We start from the raw sequence: 18,706 nt of genomic DNA on the forward strand, positions 1-18,706 counted from the left end.
GATTTTCTTGTTTAGCTCTTACTCCTGCTCTGTCACCATATCTCTCCTGGTCATTGGAAAGCCTGATGCAATTATCTACCCATATATATCACACATATTCATACATGTCAGATTCTTTTATACTGACTATCTACCTATAACATTGATTGATCATATTCACATATATGTGCAAACATATGTCTATGAATATACTCTCCCAATGGACACCACTATTCCGTTGATCCCATATAGCACCTACACTATTTGTCTACTGTATTCTTTTTTTTCTATGAAAGTAGGCTGTGCCCTCAGCCTAAAATCCTTTTTTCTCCTCAATCTACTTATCACCCTTCCTTCCTTGTAATCCCTGTCATGTTGATGTATGGGTGCTTACAGACACACTTAACCACCAGATTTTAATTCCTAGAGAACACAGAGAGACTGCGTATCTCTTACACCAAGCTTGTCCAACCTGCGGCCCACAGGCCACATGCGGCCCAGGACAGCTTTGAATGTGGCCCAACACAAATTCATAAACTTTCTTAAAAGATTATGAGATTTTGAGTGTGTGTGATTTTATTTATTTTTTTTTTAGCTCATCAGCTATTGTGTTAGTGTAGGCAGTTCTTCTTCCAGTGTGGCCCAGGGAAGCCAAAAGATTGGACACCCCTGTCTTACACATATTTCTATCCTCAGTGATTAGTCTACTGTGCTGTGCATAGTAGGCATTTTAAAGTGTTTATTTGGTAAGTGAATGAAAATAGGAGAAATGTCATAGCCCCAGAGGTGGATAAGCTGTCCAACCACCACCAGTCCCCTTTCCCTTACCCTTTCAGTAACCCATCTTGGAGGACAGCAATTTACTCCTTTCTTTACAGTCCTTATAGGCAAAGAGCCTACAGAGACAGTGTTGTTCAGAAACACCGCACCAGGCTGCTGTGTTAACACACCTCAGGAGTGAGGCATCTCTTCCACCATATCCATTGTGAGGGAAGCACCATATCCATGGGCTGAGGGAAGCACCATGGAGTTGGACAAAATGACCGCCCTGGCACCATGTTCTTTACAACTAGATTAATGGTTCTTTGATGTGACTCAGTAATATTTAATAATGCCGTTCCTACTGACAAAAGCACAAACAAACCTTATAGCTTAAGTGAAAGAACATTAAAACAAGAGTAAAAGAATATGTGCCAAGCTAATGGGAGGGTAAGACAGTTGGTGTCTTAACTCCTGACTAAGGAAAACTACAACTTAACATTAACCTAACCTTGAGGCCCCAGTAGCCAAAGTAAGAAAAGAAAAATAAAGCAAATTTTATAACATTCAATTTTTTAAAAAAAAAAGCTATTCAAGTTAACAGTAATCTATGAAACATTTCAAAATAGCTAGAAGAGAATAATTTGAATGTTCCTAGCATAAAGAAAAAATAAATATTTAAGATGATGGATATCCCAATTACCCTGATTTGATATTTACACATTAAATGCCTGTATCAAATGATCACATCTACCCTGAAAAATGTACATCTATTGTGTATTAATAAAAATTTTTAAAAACTATCAGAAAATGTAACAGAAAGTACACCTAAGTCTAAGATTTTTCATGTAGTTTATTTTACTAGGCATCAAAATGAACATATATTTATTAAAAGAGTAGTTTATAGCAATTTTTAAAGTATGCAGAAACAATCTTCATAAGTTTTTGTTTTTGTTTTTCAGACAGGGTCTCATTCTGTCACCTAGGCTGAAGTGCACGAAATCACAGCTTACTGCGGGCTCAGCCTCCCAGGCTCAAGCAGTCCTCCTGCCTCAGCCTCCCAGGTGACTGGGAATACAGACATGTGCCACCACACCTACCTCATTTTTTTATTTCTTGTAGAGACGGAGTTTCACTATGTTGCCCAGGCTGGTCTCAAACTCCTGGGCTCAACTGATCCTCCCACCTCAGCCTCCCAAAGTGCTGGGATTACAGGTGTGAGTGACTGCATCCAGCCATAAGTATTTTCAATATATCAATCTTAATAAAAGATTTTTATAAATTTATATGCCCACAAAGGGATTTTTCATAGAAAGCTAAAGCAGTAAACCTCACCTGTATAAATTTTGAACGATCTATGTTGAAACAGAGATAATTTCTATCTAAATTGATAGTGTTGATATACACAAATATATATTAACTATCAGTTATCTAAGTATTATTAATTTGAGCTAAATCAACAAGGTAAAACTGAGGGGAACATTTCATCCTTCTAATTTTTCTCTTATCAGAGCTATTTTCATGGTATTTCTTAAGGTATGTACCTTTGATGTTAAAAGACATCAAAGATTCTACTTAATCCTTGAAATTCTTCGAGGGACCAGACCCAAAATAAGCTTCTTCAACCCAGAAAAGCAAAGGAAAATAACAGATTTTACAGTTGGGAGTCAGTTTTTTACTTTTTCCTTGCCAGACATACACTTTGCTACACTGTGGCTTCAGTCTTCTCCAGAACAAGGAGAACAGTCTAGAAGGGACTTGCTCTTCCCCTTTATTCCAGCCTCATAAACTCCACCCAGCACCCCTTTAAATCCAACTCAAAAGGGAAAAGAGATGAGTTGTCATCCATCCTGTAGTTCTTCCGGGTGCGGGCCCTCCAGGGCACAATTTAAAACCCGACATAGAGCACAGTTCATGGTAGCTGGAAGTGCTGTGGCGCTCTCCACCCGACGGAAACCTGCAGATGTGCCATTTTTTCATCACCCTGCTTTTGTTCCTTTCTGAATGATGTCTGGGCCTAGCAGATGCTGTTTATCACTTTGCATTTATCAGCATAAATATGATTAAAGAACTTCTTCAGAAGGTAATAAGTTTGTCCTTTTTCCAATTTATTTTCATAAATACCAGTCTGATTTAGTTGGACGATTTGTATGAAACTAAGCCAATGTCTTAGATATTCTGTTCTTATAGATTCACAAATGCCCAAAAGATATAACAGTGAAGAAGGTTTGAGGTATGAAGTTACTGGGGAAAAGATAGCTGTCAGGATGGGGCAAATGTTGTTGCAAATATCTAAAAAGTGAATGAAACCAAGCTCATTACAGTACATTTCTGTAATTCAGCAAATCCAAATCACTGATGCAGTGCCCTAAGGTTGTACACCTGGGACAAAATGGGCATCTTAATGGCACATCCAGGAGTTTTTGCTGAAACATTACTCTTTCTCCACACATTAGTGAGGACAGCAATAGCCCTGCACCTTCCAGTGTCCCCAAAAGAAATAGAGTATTGATCTGTTATGAGTTAAGTCAGAATACCCGGTGAGTAATGTAGAGGGACACACCTATTTTGGCTTGAGTTTTCCAGGTATTTCTAGATAGCCTTAGTTCTTTGTTTTGGCTACATATATATTAAGTTGATAAAACCTGCTGTGTATCATTTTATATAAAATAAATATAGACATACCATTTTGCCCACACTGCCCCTGAACCACACCCTTGCCCTACCTTGTAGTCCTCTGTTTGAGAAATATGCTATCGATTTCTTTCTAGAAATCCTAGATAGAAGCATAATAACTAATACCTTATAGTCAGACAGTGTCTTGCAGTTTTGGACACACTCTCAAACATCCTTTCTTTTGTTCCCCCAAACAACCCTAATTAAATAAAAGAGTATTATTATGATGCCCTTTTTGCAATTGTGGAAATAAGTTCCCCAGGGAGGTAGAGGCCTTGGCCATGGTTACAGAGCCAGTGAGAGAGAGCTCAGCCTCAAAGCTCCACGCAGGGAGTTGGCATGGCACTGAAGGCCTCCTGCACTGCCACCTCCCTGCGGTCAACACTAGACAAGGTGTATAACTTCGCCTCCCCTCATTTTCCTCATTGTAGAATAAATAATGCTTATCTCAAAGATGAGTGAGCAAGATTAAATAAGATGATGTCTATGAATTAACTATACTTCAACATTTTTATTTTCTTTGTTGTTGTTGTTTTGTTTTTGTTTTTGTTTTGTTTGTTTTTGGTGGGGGTTACTTCTTAACAAGCCACAAGAGAGACCAGACCAAAGAGTCTTTCTGGTTACATTACTCCCCAACTAGGACCTTTCCCTGAACACTCTCAAACTATTTTAAGAGAAACTTTAATGCTGGGTAAAGTCCAAGATTTATTATAAAGCTATTTTTGTGTATTTCCCATTCTATGTACTTTGAGTTGTTTAATCATTCAGGAAATATTTATTGACCACCTACTGTGTGTCAGGCTATGTAAATAAGGGAATCATGTTATTCAGTATCATGTCCATTTTCTTTCCAAAGCAAATGTTACCATTTTCTAGTTCAATTGAAATATTAGGCTTAAAATTTTTATCTTTTCAAGGTTTGGACTTGTGCTTATGAGCAAGAGTGACCACTGACCCTCTCAAGGAAACAAGAAATGTTTGGGGTACAATTTTTACAGCATTCCTTTAAGAAAAGCACCATTGGCAACTAGCAGCTGAAAAACCAACCACTAAATCATAGTGTCAGTTTATGAGTAAGAGCGTAGGCTGGGCGCAGTGGCTCACGCCTGTAATCTCAGCACTCTGGGAGGCCGAAGCGGGCAGATCACGAGGTCAGGAGATCGAGACCAGCCTGGCTAACATGGTGAAACCCTGTCTCTACTAAAAATACAAAAATTAGCTGGGTGTGGTGGTGCACACCTGTAATCCCAGCTACTTGGGAGGCCAAGGCAGGAGAATTGCTTGAACCTGGAAGGCGGAGATTGCAGTGAGCCAAGATCGCACCACGGTAGTGCAGCCTGGTGACAGAGTGAGACTCCAACTCAAAAAAAAAAAAAAAAAAGCGCATATGCACACATGTTAATATTTCATTCTGGTTGTTCTTGTATTTGAAGGTTTAGTAATGTCATCAGAGCCCACACTCGCCTCGAGTCAAGATACAGCAATAGCTCTGGAGGATCCTATGATGAAGATAAAAGTAAGTACCAACAGGCTGTGGGCTTTCAGGCGGAACGCAAGTGGTCAGAGGATGGAAAATGAGTGTTCTGATTGTTCTTGGTCTGATTACTAAAAGGGCCTATAGATATTAAGTAACCATTTAATCCACCTATGCAGATGAGCATAGAGTCAGCATCCTCAAAAGTTAAAAAAAAAAGAAAAAACCATGGACAAATCAAAATTATAAAAATTCAAACTACCATCCACTCCTGTGTTTATATATATACTTTTTTTTTTTTTTTGAGACGGAGTCTCGCTTTGCCACCCAGGCTGGAGTGCAGTGGCACCATCTCAGCTCACTGCAAGCTCCGCCTTCTGGGTTCAAGTCATGTCCCTGCCTCAGCCTCGTGAGTAGCTGGGACTACAGGCACTCGCCACCACGCCCAGCTAATTTTTTGTATTTTTTAGTAGAGACGGGATTTCACCGTGTTAACCAGGATGGTCTCGATCTCCTGACCTCATGATCCGCCCGCCTCGGCCTCCCAAAGTGCTGGGATTACAGGCGTGAGCCACCGCGCCCGGCCGTGTTTTTATATTCTTGACATTTTTTCTTGGTGATGCACCTGGGGAAAATACACTAAGTCATAGTCCCATTAGAAAACACATGTTGTTGGCTGGGCGCGGTGGCTCACGCCTGTAATCCCAGCACTTTGGGAGGCCGAGGCAGGTGGATCACGAGGTCAGGAGATTGAGACCATCCTGGCTAACACGGTGAAACCCCATCTCTACTAAAAAATACAAAAAATTAGCCGGGCATGGTGGCGGGCGCCTGTAGTCCCAGCTACTCGGGAGGCTGAGGCAGGAGAATGGCGTGAACCCGGGAGGCGGAGCTTGCAGTGAGCCGAGATCGCGCCACTGCACTGTAGCCTGGGCGAAAACAAATGTTGCGGTTCAGTTTTTCTATCTATCTTGCGAGTGGGTTTAACCTTGAAGCTTTGAAAGGCTGCTCACTCAGGATAGGATCTGTTCCTATGTTGAATTTCTCAATGGCATAGTCTCCATAGCCTATTGAAAGCCTTGCTAACCTGGGAGTTAGCTTTGTGACAGGAATTTCTTCTGGTAGTTGGGAAAACCAAAAAGGTCAGTGCATTTACTGATTTTGTTTAAGCCCTGGACAGCTTCTGTAGATATTGAGCAGATACAGAGTATTAGTTGGTCACAAGTTACAGAAATTCTGAAACCAAAGAATGCTCCCAGTGACATTTTAGATTTGCTAAGGGAATCAGTACCTTGTGGGATTTATTCTTTTTTGTCAGAAATTGTAAATATACTGACATTTCATGAGTTAAGTTCATTTCTTAAGTTGGTGCTTTGAATTGTTGTTTTGAATTGTTCTGTTTTTACAGAAATGTGCAATGTCAGGTAAGAACTAGGTAGTTCCAATAAGGCCACATTTCAGCTACCCTTGTTCTACTTCTGAATGCAGACAGGCAGTTCTCTACCATTAAAATACTAATGGAAGGCGTGTCTAAAATCCATATGTAATTATCATGCTCTAACGTAGGTTAAGTTTCAGCTATGTCCCTATAAAACCTTCACTAGAGCTGTCAATAGGAAGTAAAATAAAGCTGTTTGTGTTTTCCTTCCTTTGTGTGTCCCCTCAGGGGATTGTACCATCCAAACACTGAATAGTCAAATCTCAGTACCATAGGCCATTACTTCTAGAAGGCACCAGATTTTAGAGATGAGGAAAGTAGTACTTGAGAAATGGAGAGTTGGTTCAAGAAAAGTCTGGTTACTGTGGCAATATCTGGTAACCCAAAGTTTGAGGACAGAAAAATTTAAGTTTAGGCCACCTTAATTCCTCTCAGCACATTTTGGCTGATTGGATATATATCTGAAAACATCATTGAAACAAAGAATAACATATCCCTTCCTAACAGAAATCTCACAATTTACTTTTTAATTCTTCAATATTCTCCCTTTTTGTTTCCCTTTCAAGTTTTATTGAAGAGTAGCTAGTTACCTAGCAGTACATTTGGCAACTGACTTATCCTGGATGATTATCTGAGAAGTTAATTTGCTGCAAGTAAGTTACTTGTAGGTAATTTGCTGAGAGTTAGAACTGAGATGAGTTACTAGTGCATCTGCTTTAAATTTTTTCCAGGCTAAAATTGTTGTGGCCAAGCTTCATGGCATAGAATTATAGGGTTCTGGTTGCTCACTTGTCAGTGTATTAGAAAAAGCCAGTAGTCACTCTTCCTGAGGGAAGTCCTGACCTTTTCCACTGAAACCCTCTTAGCCACATCCCATGAAAAGTGGGATGTTCTTGGTTCTGGTTTTCTGATGCCTGTCTTCCTTCAGAGCCTCAGTCGTCACAACAGGAAGACACCCCTCCACCAGCTCTGTAAATGTTAAGGCCAGCATTCTACACTGGGCCAGCAGCATCAAATCAATGACTTCACACTACCTTGCAGAAGTGAAGGAAAGAAAAATTATGTTGTTATAAAATTGCCTAAAGATGACATAGTATGTTCTTCCTCTTAATACATAAACTGATCCCAAGAATAAACCAGCTGGTCTGCAGCCAAATACCTGGGTTAAATCCTGTGCCCACCTGTATTGCTCTTCTTAAATGCTGCTGGCCTGCTTTGGGAGCATGATAAGAAATAAACATGAAAAGTGTTGCTGTACTTATTTTATTTTATTTTTATTATTGTTTTTGAGACAGGGTCTCACCCGTAGCCCAGGCTATAGTGCAATGTCACGATCTTGGCTCACTGCAGCCTCTACCTCTGGGGTGCAAGCAATTCTGCTGCGTCAGCCACCCTAGTAGCTAGGACTACAGGTGTGTGCCACCACACCTAGCTAATTTTTGTATTTTTAGTAGAGACGGGGTTTCACCATGTTGGCCACGCTGGTCTTGAACTCCTGCCCTCAAGTGATCCACCCGCCTGGGCCTTCCAAAATGCTGGGATTACAGGCATGAGCCACTGCGCCTGGCCTGTACTTACTTTAAAGATAATATTGTGACGTTCATTCATTCAACAAATATTTATTGATGCTTTACCATGTGCCAGGCACCATTGTAGGTAGTAGGGAGAAAACAATGAACAGAACAGAAGAAGTCCCCACTCTCCTGGAGCTTACATTAGAGTTGGGGAGGGAGGTGGTGCTGGTGAATTGGTGATCCATGGGTGGAGGGGGAGGGACTAAAGCAGAGCGAGCAGGGTAGAAAGTGATTGGGGTTGGGGTCAATTTAAATAGTCAAGGAAAGCTGCTGTAATAAGGTGATATTAGGGCAGAGACTTGAATGAAGCAAAGAAGTGAGCCATGCAACTGTCTGCAGATGAGCATCCTAGCCATAGGGAGCAGCAGATACAAGGGCCCTGAGGCTGTATGGGGCCCAGCCTGATCACAGAACAGCAAGGAAGCTAGGATGAGTGGAGTGGGGTGAGCAAGGGTGCGCTGGTAGGAGATAAGCCAGGAGAGGAACATGGAGGGGGAAGACCTTGTAAGGCCTTAAAGGCCACGGGTGTGGATTTGTGGAGAGCCGCTGGAGGGTGTTGAGCAGAGAAGGAGACACTACTGAACTTGTTTTACAAGAATTGGTCTATCTGCTCTGTGGAACATAGACCTCAAGTGATCTACCCGCCATGGCCTCCCAAAGTGCTGGGATTACAGAGGTGAGCTACCGCAACCAGCCAAAATTGTGCTTTATTGAGATGAGGAAGACTGCAGGACAAGGATGGAAGCAGTGAGACAGTTAAGGAGGCCATTGCAGTGGCCCATGCAAGAGAGGATGGTGGCTTAGTCTAGAAGTAGTGGTGAAGATGGAGAACAGTGCTCAGATTCTGGAGATGTTTTGAGGGCAGAGCTCTCTGAATATGTGGATGACAAGTTACTGAACCTCACTTTCTTCTCTACAAAATGGGGATAAAATAGATACCTATTATTGGGCCATTAATATGTGAAATGCATAGGCCAGTGCCTGGCATCAAGTAAGCCCTCTGTGCTAGTTCCTAATGTTATGATTTTTATTATTATTATCATCATCATCACTGTGATTATTATTTGGGTATGGGATATGAGGGGAAAGTCAGGGATGACTTTAAGTCTCTTGTCCTGAGCAAACTGGAAATATGAAATTGTGCTTTTTTTTTGAGACAGAGTCTTGCTCTGTCACCCAGGCTGGAGTGCAGTGGCATGATCTCGGCTCACTGCAACCTCCACCTCCTGGGTTCAAATGATTCTCCTGCCTCAGCCTCCTGTGTAGCTGGGATTATTACAGGCGTGTACCACCACCCCTAGCTAATTTTTTGTATTTTTAGTAGAGATGGGGTTTCACCATATTGGCCAGGCTGGTCTCGAACTCCTGACCTCAAGTGATCTACCCGCCTTGGCCTTCCAAAGTGCTAGGATTACAGGGGTGAGCTACTGCGACCAGGCCAAACTGTGCTTTATTGAGATGAGGAAGACTGGAGGAAGAGCAAATTTTCATAGAGATGGGAATTCAACACGATTTAATGTTTTTCTTTTCGTATATCTGTATTCTGCTTTGCTTTATAATGAATAATTATAAATTAGTTACCAAGTAATAACTATGCAAGTAGTTACCCAAACAAGTAATCCTCACCCATTTGATCATGTAATTCATACTCACCAAATGAAATCATTAGAAAGTTATTTCTGGCCAGGCACTCACACCTGTAATCCCAAAACTTTGGGAGGCCAAGGTGGGAGGATCACTTGAGTCCAGGAGTTCGAGACCAGCATGAGCAACATGTTGAGACCCCATCTATTTAAAATAATAATAATAATTTTTTAATTAGCCAGCTGTGGTGGCACATGCCTATAGTCCTAGCTACTTGGGAGGCTAAGACAGGAGGATCTCTTGAGCCCCAGAATTTGAAGCTGCAGTGACTTGTTTTTGTTTTTCAAACAGAGTCTCACTCTGTCGCCCAGACTGGAGTGCAGTGGCATGATCTCGGTCCACTGCAGCCTCCACCTCCCAGGTTCAAGCAATTCTCCTGCCTCATCCTCCCAAGTAGCTGGGATTACAGGCACGTGCCATCATGCCTGGCTATTTTGTGTGTGTGTGTATTTTTAGTAGAGGTGGGGTTTTGCCATGTTGGCCAGGCTGGTTTTGAACTCCTGACCTCAGGTGATCCACCCACCTCAGCCTCCCAAAGTGCTGGGATTACAGGTATGAGCCACTGTAACCAGCCCTGCAGTGAGTTTTGATCGATTCAATGCACTCCAGCCTGGGTGCCAGCGAGACCCTGTCCCTAAAAAAAAATTTTTTAATGAAAAATAAAGTTATTTTTACAAGCATACATTTTTAAAATTTATTCTGAAAACATCAAGTAGAGAAAACAAGTCTCCTCTCCCTGAAAATAAAGCACAGTTGTCTTTCTCACCCTCCAGATGATCCAATTTCTCCCTACACGGGCTGGTTGCTGACTATTACAGAGACCAAGCAGCCGCAGCCCTTACCGATGCCTTGTACTGGAGGATGCTGGGCCCCCCTGGTTGACTATCTCCCGGAGACCATCACTCCCCGGGGGCCACTCCACAGGTGAGCAGCGTGTGTGGGGAGAAGGAAATCTTAGCTTTGACTGGACTTTTCTACCTATGACAAGAGAAAAACCTAGTCCAGGTCCCACCACATTAAATTATCTTATCAATCAGTGGGATCCTGCCTGATTTGACTGCCAGCTTCCAGCATATTAGCAGAGTTTGGTCAAATGTTAATCAACATTCAAAGCTGCCTGTGACCTTTGAATTTCTCCTTGATGTAGTCTGGATATGGGCATGCATTCTGTGATGCTTTTTAGACTGTAAGCAACTTGATGAGAGGGACCTTGTCTTTGATTTCTCTTCATCCCTTAGCTCTTATTGCCTAGTGGCTAGTAGACTCTCCTTTATGTGATTAGCTCAACCAATGTTTCTTATTGTTGTGGAGCTCTATGCTGTGTTACAAGTTAAACTCTATCTCCCCCGAATAAGAGCCTTATATAATGTTTTAAAAACACTTAAGAGTTATATTGTACTGTAACTTAATGATCTACTAGTATTTCCATCCCCTTCAGAAGTTGCATTAATTTCATTATTTCATTGATTAGGTGCAATATTGCTGTAATTTTTATGACTGAAATGGTGGTGGATCACAGTGTACGAGAAGACTGGGCACTTCATCTACCATTATTACTTCATGCTGTCTTCTTAGGTAAGACTGGATCTAAAAGGCATTCTAGCCAATCGGGTTAAAAATATACAGAAGTAATCCGTAGAGATTTCCTTTCACATTGACATCCTGTTTGACTCATTTCGGGAATATTTGATCTCCACCATTTTTCATTGCCTTTTTGTGACATCTGCTCTGAAATGTCAGCTACTTGGTCACTGTTTGAAATTGCTCTATTTCTACCATGTAAATACAGTGGTTTCTCACTAGTGCCACATCTACAAAGATATCCAAAATAAGTTGGGCCTTTTTGAGAGTCTTCGGCTGAAGTGGTAAATTTTAAGCTATGAAGCATAGTCAGCGTATAAAAAGAAAGGATGTAGGACGGAGTGGGCCAAGCCCTGAGCTTTGTAGAGCAAAAATGGGAAGAGGAACCAGCCAGGGAAACTCAGAAATTCAGTTAGAAAGAGACTTATAAAATTAGAATCTTTCAGTAACAGGGATATCCAAGGAAGAGAACATCTCAAGAAGAAGGAATGCTAACCACATCAAATGCTACAGAGAGGTCAAGAAAAGTTCATCTATCAGCATTTTATGAGAACATTTTACTTAAGAAATAAAGCATTTTATTTTTCCTAAGCCCAACTTCTGTATGTTGGTAACCCAAACAATAACAAAGAAAACTAAACATTCTTTTAACATGTTCCTCCTGAGTATCCTGGAATCTTTACTATCCCTGGAATCTAAACGAGCTTAACGTTTGTTTATACTTAGATTCTACTGTTTTGTTCCAGGTTTAGACCACTACCGGCCTGAAGTCTTTGAACACAGCAAAAAACTGCTTCTTCACCTCTTGATTGCCCTCTCTTGCAACAGCAATTTCCATTCCATTGCTTCCGTGCTCCTGCAGACCCGAGAGATGGGTGAAGCTAAGACTCTAACCGTGCAGCCAGCCTACCAACCTGAATATCTCTATACAGGTAACAGAGAAGGACTGGTAGAGAGCCTAGGACAGTTACAAATGCAGAGATAACTAACTGCGGGTGCCAGTGGAGCCCAAGTTAACTTCTCTCATGCTATGACCTCCAACTTTCCACGTGGTAAATCAACAGTACAATAAATGCACACCATTTCACTTGATGTGAACTTGCCTCTCAAAAGCTTTCTTTATTATTGAATATTTAAAATATATTTTTCCTGGTTATATATATGATTGCTGCCCCCATGGAATATGTTCCTCCTGATGCATTGGAAATGTAAGTGCCCATTGGCCAGGAGCAGCAGTCTAGAACACCGAAGGATGAGAACACACAAAATAGTGACCCTTGCTACTGCCTGAGAGCAGGTCACAGCCAAGGTGCCGGATGTATCACTTGTGTGCCTTCTAGTGCCCATGAAGGAATTTTCACTTTTGAATGACTGACCTTTTCCTTGAAGACACCATTAGTGGGAGCCTGTTAAAAGCCATTGCTGTTTTGAAACAAAAAGAAATTCTTAGAAATAGGAACAGATGGCATTAACTGAGTCAAAGAAATTACTCTGCCATGTCGCGCCATTCATGAAAACGGGTAATAGTGGTTTTCATTTAGAACCAGAACGTTTAAAATATCTTAAAATGATGATGAAGATTACCAACTAACAGAGTTCAGGGACTAATTTTTTTTTACCTATTCATTTTACACATCGCATTGGCGCCAGCTGTGGTGTGACATTTCACATGTCACTGTGTGCTTTCTGCATTACGATGAAAAGGGTGCACCTTTTATTTATCCCTTGTACCCAACACTGTATTGGCTTCTAACAGATGTTAACATAGTTGTTTGGAAAACAAATATGAAATCATCATTATCTCTGAGACCTAAGGCCTACTGACCTCAATTTAAGCACTTCACTTTGAACCAAGCTACACTTAATTGAAAATAACCTATCAATAGCCTCTTAGAAACACAAAACTCCCTTTGCTGTAGATGTTTAAACTGAAGAGTTCTAGCTGCTCTAAGTCCTGAGGATAAGAATGTAATTTCTTAAATGTTAGGCAGAGAAAACTGTAATATCTGATAAGTTGGGTATCTCTGTGTAATCAGTTTTGCATTTATTATACCACTGATATGGTATAAATGATTTAAAGTGAAGATTTACCAAAAACACATACAATATTCATAGGCAAGACAAACAGTAGATAGCTAAAGTGACTGGCTCTACAGGACACAGGGAATAGGTGTACAAAGATTATGGGAAATGTTCTTTTTTTATAAACATTTATTAAGCACCTAGTTTCAACTATAGTTGCTTTAAATACACACTAAAAATGTGTGTGACAGAAATTATTGTCTTGACTTTATTATAATAGAACACTGAGATACAGAGAATTCCATAAATTCCCTGAGGCTACACTATAAGTGGCAGAAATGTTATTCAAACCCAGGACTCCTCACTTCTTTTTCTTTTTTTTTTTTTTTTTTTTTTTGAGTTGGAGTCTCGCTCTTTCGCCCAGGCCAGAGTGCAGTGGCGCGATCTCGGCTCACTGCAAGCTCCGCCTCCCGGGTTCACGCCATTCTCCTGCCTCAGCCTCCCGAGTAGCTGGGACTACAGGCGCCCGCCACCACGCCTGGCTAATTTTTTGTATTTTTAGTAGAGACGGGGTTTCACCGTGTTAGCCAGGATGGTCTCGATCTCCTGACCTCGTGATCCGCCCGCCTCAGCCTCCCAAAGTGCTGGGATTACAGGCGTGAGCCACCACGCCTGGCCGACTCCTCACTTCTAATTCAGTATATCTATCAGACACACACCAGCACTACATACTTTTTATGATTATTAAATAGGGGAAAAGGGATAGTTGCATATATACATTTTCAAACCCACAGCCTACCCAGAGGTATAGAATGTCAACCAAATATATAATGAAGAAACAGTATTTGCTTATGCCATATTTCTTTGAATACCATAAAACATATTCTATTAAAATATATCGATATACACATAATACTAAAGCTTCTGGGCACATTTACTCAAAAATATTATGTATAAGTAACCAGCCATTAAGTGACTGGTATCCTCAAACAGGGTATCATTTCACATGGTTTTTGTTTTTTTTGTTTTTTTTTGTTTTTTTTTGTTTTTTTTTGAGACAGAGTCTCACTCTGTCTCCCAGGCTGGAGTGCAGCGGCGCGATCTCAGCTCACTGCAAGCTCCACCCACCGGGTTCACGCCATTCTCCTGCCTCAGCCTCCCGAGTAGCTGGGACTACAGGTGCCCACCACCACGCTCGGCTAATTTTTGTATTTTTGGTAAAGACAGGGTTTCACTGTGCTAGCCAGGATGGTCTCGATCTCCTGACCTTGTGATCCGCCCGCCTCAGCCTCCCAAAGTGCTGGGATTACAGGCGTGAGCCACCGCGCCCAGCCCATTTTACATGTTTAAGAAGACTAATACCCAGGAATAATTTATTAAGAGCACAGTTAGTAGATGAACTGTTACAGTTGAACTGGTTGTTTGCCTGGTCCATGCATGCATACAAACACGCATACATACCTTTCTTTTATAGAAAGTATCAACTAAAATAGCAGAGTAGAAAGCAGCAGATCACCTCCTATTCCCAAATACACACTCATTTACACAAAAGGGCAACTGATTTCCTAAACAAAGAAAAACTGTCAGTCTCATTTAATCATAGCCACAGCCGAAAGCAACCATTTTCTCCCCAGAATTTAAATAACTCCACACTTCCCTGTGCTCCTCTGTGGACCTCATTAAGCATGCTGACAAGCACACTGCCTAGTACATCCCTCCTTGACCTTCTTCTCCCACCAGGTGGCTTTGACTTCCTGAGAGAGGACCAGTCATCCCCGGTGCCTGACTCAGGGCTTAGTTCAAGCTCCACCTCCTCCAGCATCAGTCTGGGAGGCAGCAGTGGAAACCTCCCACAGATGACCCAGGAGGTAGAAGATGTGGACACAGCTGCTGAAACAGATGAGAAGGCAAACAAGCTCATTGAGTTTCTCACGACCAGGTAATAAGGGGTTAGGAGTCCGCTGCTGTTTGCAGGTTGGTCTTTCGGAAAATTGCCAACGCTTTAAACCACACAGATGGAAAAGTGATCCTGGGGTTCTAACAAAGTCCTGTTTCTCTTCTCAATTGCAACTGCTGGAGTCTGTGTGAACAGACACTGAGATACAGAGAATTACAATTTGTGAAAGGCAGACATCGATAGCAGTTTCTAGGATCCCACTGATGTGACAGTTGATGGGCAAGGGGATTTTGTGGATAATGATGATGCAGCAGATGGAGGCAGGAGATGGTAGTGCCCCACGGTGAGCATGCCTTTAGCCATCCATCAGAGCGGCCAGGGGTTAGTAGTTCTGAGACTTGGCAAAGAACTTCACTCTGGAAATCAAGAATATTAGCCATGATCAACCCAGAAGCAGGTGCCAAGAGGACCATTGTCTGTTCATCTGGTCCAAAGAGTCATTTGTAAAAGGCAGTCAGAAACCAGAAACAATAGGAAGCATAATAGGAAAGGAATCAAACTAATAAATCAAAACCAAGAAAAACTGCAAGTGGTACTGGTTAGGTCTTCTGGTTCTTCGCATTAACCATTTAGCTTGTAAGGCTTCAGGATTTCTAACACCCTGCGGTCTGGTAGTTGTGTAAAGCATGCTTACTTGTGACTGGGTGGCATGCTCCCCTTTCTCAGTGAGTTAAGTCCTGGAAATCTACTCTGTGTATGTGTTATCTAATATCTCATGTGATCTTGCTTTCTTCAGCTAATGCATCAATTAATGCAAACAATAAAAAAAGAGTATTTTCTTTCCACAATTCATGATTCAGGTTATTTTGTGCAGCTCTCAACTTAATGTGGGATTTAATGTGCAGGAAGCTTAGGACAGGAGCTGATGGTGCCTACATACAGTATGCCTGCACATACAGGGTACTTCAGAGACCCGCATGATTTGTGGAAGGGAAAAGTATTGTCACCACTCACCATCTGTCAGTACCACGTGTTTGGAATAACTCTCCTCTGAAGTTCTCCTACCTGGCTCCATTCCATTCTTACTGTTGAAAACCACGTAGATGACAGAGGCCATGTATTCAGTTTGATTGTATGGTATTTGCAGCTTGATGTGATCCTGATAAAAGCCTTATCTCTGCAAATGCTAAAATGTGAAAATTGAGTCCATGTCTAAATCTTTATTTCACTTAACATTTGATATCATTTTACTTAACAAACAAACATGTAGCACTTATGATATGCCAAGCACTGTTCTGGTGAATTGGGAGGTTTTAATTTTGTAAATGAATTTAATTTAAAACATTTTAAAATGACTCTATAAATTAGATGTGTTTTGAGTATGCTGATAAGGTTTATAAGACTGAAATGTACTTCCAAAATAATTCATAAAATTGTTTAAAATTTTTTTAACTCACATTTTAAGTTCAAGGGTGCATGTGCAGGGTATGCAGGTTTGTTACATAGGTAAACGTGTGTCAAGGGGGTTTGTTGTACAGGCTATTTCACCAGCCAGGTGTTAAGCCCAGTATCCATTAGTTGTTTTTCCTGATCCTCTTTCTCTTCTACCCTCCACCCTCCAGTAGGCCCCAGTGTGTGTTATTCTCCCCAGTGTGTCCATGTGTTCTCACAATTCAGCTCCCACTTATAAGTGAGAACATGCGGTATTTGATTGTCTGTTCCTGCATTAGTTTGCTAAGGTGATAGCCTCCAGCTCCATCCATGTCACTGCAAAGGATATAATCTTGTACCTTTTTATGGTGACACAGTATTCCATGGTGTATATATAGTTTGCTAAGGTGATAGCCTCCAGCTCCATCCATGTCCCTCCAAAGGATATAATCTTGTACCTTTTTATGGTGGAACAGTATTCCGTGGTGTATATTTCTTTATCCAGTCTGTCATTGATGGGCATTTGGGTTGATTCCGTGTCTTTGCTATTGGGAATAGTGTTACAGTGAACATATGCATGCATGTGTCTTTATAATAGAACAATGTATATTCCTTTGGGTATATACTCAGTAATGGAATTGCTGAGTCGAATGGTATTTCTGTCTCTGGGTCTTTGAGGAATCGCCACACTGTCTTCCACAATGGTTGAACTAATTTATACTCACACCAACAGTGTAAAAGCCTTCCTTTTTCTCCACAACCTTGCCAGCATCTATTATTTTTTGACTTTTTAATAATCACCATTCTGACTGGTGTGAGATGGTATCTCACTGTGGTTTTGATTTGCATTTCTCTAATAGTCAGTGATGTTGAGCTTTTTTTATATAATTGTTGGCTGCATGTATGTCTTCTTTTGAGAAGTGTCTGTTCATGTCCTTTGCCCACTTTTTAATGGGTTTTTTTTCTTGTAAATTTGTTTAAGTTCCTTATAGATGCTGGGATTAGATCTTTGTCAGATGCATAGATTGCAAAAAATTTAAATATGTTATATGTTTGGGGTCAGGACTGTATGTGTAGTTTTAAAAATGCAAAATGACAGTTATATTTTTGACATTTTGTGTGTTTTGTTTAAGGGCATTTGGTCCACTTTGGTGCCATGAAGACATCACACCTAAAAATCAAAATTCAAAGAGTGCTGAACAGCTCACTAATTTTCTACGTCACGTTGTATCTGTATTTAAAGATTCCAAATCAGGTACTTCATCTTATTTGCACAGATCCCTCTTTCAGCATTGTTCTGTAATGGACACTGTCTCTATATGATGATTACAGCGCCTTAAAACGGTCCTGCACTCCACATCCATAGCACGAGCATATTCACAGGGGAGTTCTGAAGCTTGTTCAGATGCTGCCTAACTGCATGGTATTTAATGCCGTGTATATTTGCATTATGCTATATCAAATAATTTTCCCAACATACTTGTTCTACTTCTTTCATTTACCTTACTAGAATTAAACTGTGCCTATAACATTTTCTTTAAAGAAGGCTATGAGGAATAAATCTCATTGACTCTCATCAGTCTCAACAATGAAAAATAGTCTGGTTAAATGGCTGGTTGAATGGTCAAACAATTTTTTTTTAATTGTGATAAAATGTTTTTGGCTTTAAAAGTTTTTGCTAACAATTCCTGTGCAGATGACTATTCAATATTCTAAATACAGTGTGACTCCTTTAGCATTATGATACTTAAGTGTTTGCCTTCTGCTGAATTCCTTCAGGTCCAAGTTGGCCTGGGCTGATTTGTGTGTGAAACTTAAATCTGGTTTCTCAACATATTGTAAAACCATCTCTACCTTTTTTTCCTCACACCAGGCTGGCAATATTAAATCCAGCTCTCTGGCTTTTCCAGCTGCTCTGGTAATTAGCACATTTCCCAGTTTGAAACATTTTGGATTAGCCACATATCTTTTCATTATCAGAGGACACTTACTAAAAAACAAAAGATACTGACAGACCGAAATGGGAGAGTCATTTCTAGGAATAGACTTCCGTTTCTAGTTTTCAGTTTCCCCTTTGGAATTTGTTTAAAATATGAGGACCTCAAAAGCCAATTAATAATTGAACACAGCCCGAAGGAAGAAGTTTACTATTTGTATGTAAACCATTAATTAATCTAAAATCTTGGATTGAATGAAAATAATAAACATGAGAAAATGTATAAATGCCTTAT

At 40.8% G+C, this 18,706-nt stretch overlaps 1 protein-coding gene across 6 annotated transcripts in view; it reads left to right on the forward strand.

Annotated features, from left to right (window-relative positions):
- Positions 1 to 18,706, forward strand: part of FRY (FRY microtubule binding protein) — a 449,258-nt gene that overhangs the window by 366,399 nt on the left and 64,153 nt on the right. For all 6 annotated transcript variants that reach the window (XM_054664864.2, XM_063792435.1, XM_003314107.6 and 3 more), the window contains 6 exons: positions 4,848 to 4,930; positions 10,318 to 10,468; positions 11,016 to 11,119; positions 11,872 to 12,057; positions 14,888 to 15,086; positions 17,609 to 17,730. In XM_054664864.2, the coding sequence (XP_054520839.2) occupies positions 4,848 to 4,930; positions 10,318 to 10,468; positions 11,016 to 11,119; positions 11,872 to 12,057; positions 14,888 to 15,086; positions 17,609 to 17,730 (845 nt within the window). The remainder of the gene's footprint in view (positions 1 to 4,847; positions 4,931 to 10,317; positions 10,469 to 11,015; positions 11,120 to 11,871; positions 12,058 to 14,887; positions 15,087 to 17,608; positions 17,731 to 18,706) is intronic.

Source organism: Pan troglodytes, chromosome 14 (genome assembly GCF_028858775.2).
Source record: "Pan troglodytes isolate AG18354 chromosome 14, NHGRI_mPanTro3-v2.0_pri, whole genome shotgun sequence".
NCBI lineage: Eukaryota > Metazoa > Chordata > Mammalia > Primates > Hominidae > Pan > Pan troglodytes.